The following is a 4,359-nucleotide window of genomic DNA, read 5'->3' as shown; positions in this document are numbered from 1 at the left end:
GATGATTATCATGAAAATGATGATTATCATGAAAATGATGATTATCATGAAAATGATGATTATCATGAAAATGATGATTATCATGAAAATGATGATTATCATGAAAATGATGATTATCATGAAAATGATGATTATCATGAAAATGATGATTATCATGAAAATGATGATTATCATGAAAATGATGATTATCATGAAAATGATGATTATCATGAAATGATGATTATCATGAAAATGATGATTATCATGAAAATGATGATTATCATGAAAATGATGATTATCATGAAAATGATGATTATCATGAAAATGATGATTATCATGAAAATGATGATTATCATGAAAATGATGATTATCATGAAAATGATGATTATCATGAAATTGACGATTATCATGAAAATGACGATTATCATGAAAATGACGATTATCTTGAAAATGACGATTATCATTAAAATGACGATTATCATGAAAATGATGATTATCATGAAAATGATGATTATCATGAAAATGATGATTATCATGAAAATGATGATTATCATGAAAATGATGATTATCATGACAATGATGATTATCATGGAAATTATCATTATCGTGAACATGATTATCGTGAACATGATCATTATCGTGAACATGATCATTATCGTGAACATGATCATTATCTTGAACATGATCATTATCATGAACATGATCATTCTCATGAACATGATCATTCTCATGAACATGATCATTCTCATGAACATGATCATTCTCATGAACATGATCATTCTCATGAACATGATCATTCTCATGAACATGATCATTCTAATGATCATTCTCATGAACATGATCATTCTCATGAACATGATCTTTCTCATGAACATGATCATTCTCAAGAACATGATCATTCTCATGAACATGATCATTCTCATGAACATGATCATTCTCATGAACATGATCATTCTCATGAACATGATCATTCTCATGAACATGATCATTCTCATGAACATGATCACTCTCATGAACAAGATCATTATCATGAACATGATAATTATAATGATAAGTTGTTAATCATAATGAAAATGATAATTATGATGAAAATGATCTTTATAATGAAAAGTTGTTAATTATAATGCAAATGATAATTATAAAAATTAATAATCCTAATCATAAAAGTGTATGAATGAAACTGAATAGTTTGTGTTGTGAAACTATTCAGTCTCATTTATTCCCTTTTATTCATTTGTCAAAATGAACTCGGTTAATCCTAATCATAATTGAAATCAATATGAAAATAATGATAATTACCAAGATAATGATAATTATTAATATGAAAATAATAATAACTACCATGATAACGATAATGAATGATACTAAAATAATAATGATTAATATGAAAATAATGATGATTGATATGATTAATATGAAAATGATAATGATTAATATGAAAATGATAATGATTAATATGAAAATGATAATGATTAATATGAAAATGATAATGATTAATATGAAAATGATAATGATTAATATGAAAATAATAATGATTAATATGAAAATAATAATGATTAATTCGAAAATAATAATGATTAATATGAGCATACAAATTATTATTATGAAAATAATAATGATTAATGTAGAAATGATAATGATTGATATAAAAATAATACTGAAAAACATAAAAAATATATTTATATAATTGATATGGAGGAAATGATATTTGATATAAAAAAGATAATTAGTATAATAATAAGGATATCTCATATGAAAACAATGATAACTTATATGATTTTAATAATAATGGAAATCGGGACAATTCTCATAAAACAACAACTTCGTTGATATTCACTGTAGTCCAGGGTATTTTTTCCCAGTGATGTAGTGAGTTATGCATCTACCTAGGAAATTATGATTTTTATATATGCTATAAGCTTTATGATTTCTCTCGACTCTTTTTGAAGCCCAGGTGATGTAATTGAGAAATTCATTTTCCGAGGATAGGTTTACCTTGCCAGATCCAGGCGAGAAACACAAACCAGCATAAAAAATAACGACTTTGTGAACCTTTAATAATGAAAAACAGTGTTATCCATATACTGAGGAAAGACTCATCTGGGCTGATTCAGAGGAAATTGTACGTAGTTCAATTGTACCGTAGTACAATTGAACCTTTCCCAGTGATATAGTAAGTTAGTCATCTACCGAGGGAAGAGTATTCTGGGCTAATTCAGAGGATATTGTATAGTTATATAATTTCCATAATTGCTATATAGGTTTAAGGATTTCCCTACTTATAAGAATCTGATAATTATCATACCCGCTCTCCCAGTATGAGATATACAAATAGAATCAAACAACGAGTTCGTGGATATAAATTGTACCCCAGGTGAACCTTTCCCAGTGATGTAGTTGAGTCATTCATCTTCCGTGGAAAGGTTCATCTGGGCTGTTTCAAAAGAGATATACACAAACCAGCATCAAATTACGACTTCATGAGTATTTACTGTAGCCTAGGTGAACCTCTCCCAGTGATGTAGTTCAATCATTCATCCTCCGAGGAAAGGTTCATCTGGGCTGATTTAGAAGAATTTGTATGAAGATATTTATCATAGCGCAGGTAAACCTTGTGATGTAGTGAGCGTTTCATCTGCCGAGGAAACTATGTAATATCTTTTTCGTAATATCTGTTATATAAGTTTCATAGAAATTGATGGTCTCAAGAGGGGTTCACCTGGGTTGATGGAGATAAGTGTAAAAGGGATATCGTGGATATTTAATGCATAGCATATCATTGGATTTGGACAAGTGCTGTATCTAGTCATGCTAAATCACTCGGTGAACTTTTCCCATTATTGTAGTGCGTTATACAAAGGAAACGTCACAGCTGGTCTGATTCATAGGATGATGATATCCTTTTCATAATCTCTACGACGTTTCTTTGAAGCCCGAGTGAACCTTTCCCAGTGATATAATAAGTAATTCATCGTCCTAAGAGGGGATCACCTGGTCTGATGAATATAAAAGTATAAAAGACATATCGTGGATATTAGATGTAAAGCTGATCATCAGATTTGGACAAGTGCTTTGTCTAGTCATGGTAAATGAAAATCATGAACTACATACGCACTCTCCCAGTCTGAGATATACAAAGTGGCTTCAAACAACGCCTTCGTGGATATTCACTGCTGCCCAGGTGAACCTTTCCTAGTGATGTAGTTGAGTCATTCATTTTCCGAGGAAAGGTTCATCTGGCCTGATTCAGAGGAAATTGGATGGTGCTTTCTACATTGTCTACTCTTAAACAGGAATGAAGGAGTGAGATCATTCCTAATAACCCGTCCCAATTGATAATTATACATTCCCATCCCGAGTTCCTACATATCCTTATCTATGTACTCTAACGACAAGCTTTAGACCAATAAAGATAAATGTAATTAGTCCTAATTGAATAATATTAAATAATCTATTCATAAATGTAATAGATATCGATTTCCTTCATGAAAATTATTACAAATGCTTCATGATTTTTATCTTCGACGCTACCTTGAAGACCTTAAAACTCCGTAATTTATCGACCAGCATTAAACAACGACTTCTTGGATATTGACTGTAGCCCAGGTGAACCTTTCCCAGTGATGCAGTAGTCATTCATATTCTGAGGAAAGGTTCATCTAGGCTGATTCAATGAAAATCGTATGAAGATTCTTGCAGTGTCTCCTATTTATGCTGAGATCATTCCTAATAACCCGTCCCGATTACACATTTCCAGCCCGAGTTCCTACATAATTAAATGCTCTAACGACATGCTAAGTTTGATAAATAACGAACCATGCCGTTGAATAATAGTAAATTATTTATCAATTAATATTATCAAATATAATAATGATCATATGATCATATTTATGATTTCTATCTTTGATGCTTCATTGAAACCCAAATTAACCTTACTCAGTGATATAATATCTTCATGGCTCATGAAGATAGATAAAAAGTAAAGTAAATATTACTAATGAGAAGTATACCTTATTTTCTGAGCGTCAAGTAGAACTTTTGAATAGCTCGGAAATTTTGTAGAAATACTAAAAAAGAGAAAGGAACCGGGAAATGAATACACATATGTATGTATATATGTACTTATATACATATAAATACTTATGTATATATATATATATATATATATATATATATATATATATATATATATATATATATATATATATATATATATATAACCCAGGTGAACCTTGTGATGTAGTGAGTTCTTCGTCTACTGAGGAAACTATATGATATCCTTTTCGTAATATCTGTTATATAAGTTTCATAGTAATTGATGGTTCCAAGAGGGAATACCTGGGTTCAAGTATAAAAGAGATATCGTGGATATTAGATGCA

The 4,359-nt window shown here is 29.8% G+C and overlaps 1 protein-coding gene across 1 annotated transcript; it reads left to right on the top strand.

Moving 5' to 3' along the window:
- Positions 1-290: 290 nt before the first annotated feature.
- LOC147471564 (uncharacterized) lies at positions 291-2,504 on the top strand (the record flags this gene model as incomplete). The annotated part of the gene is made up of 3 exons (XM_086538198.1): positions 291-329; positions 741-1,033; positions 2,369-2,504. Coding segments are annotated over 3 exons (468 nt in total), but the record flags the coding sequence as incomplete, so codon positions are not given.
- Between the last annotated feature and the right edge of the window lie 1,855 nt (positions 2,505-4,359).

The sequence above is a fragment of the Penaeus japonicus genome, unplaced genomic scaffold (genome assembly GCF_977035675.1).
Source record: "Penaeus japonicus unplaced genomic scaffold, GWHDUDI00000001_assembly GWHDUDI00000007, whole genome shotgun sequence".
Classification (NCBI taxonomy): Eukaryota; Metazoa; Arthropoda; class Malacostraca; order Decapoda; family Penaeidae; genus Penaeus; species Penaeus japonicus.
Note: the sequence above shows the minus strand (reverse complement) of the source record. Positions and strands in the feature narration are given on the sequence as shown.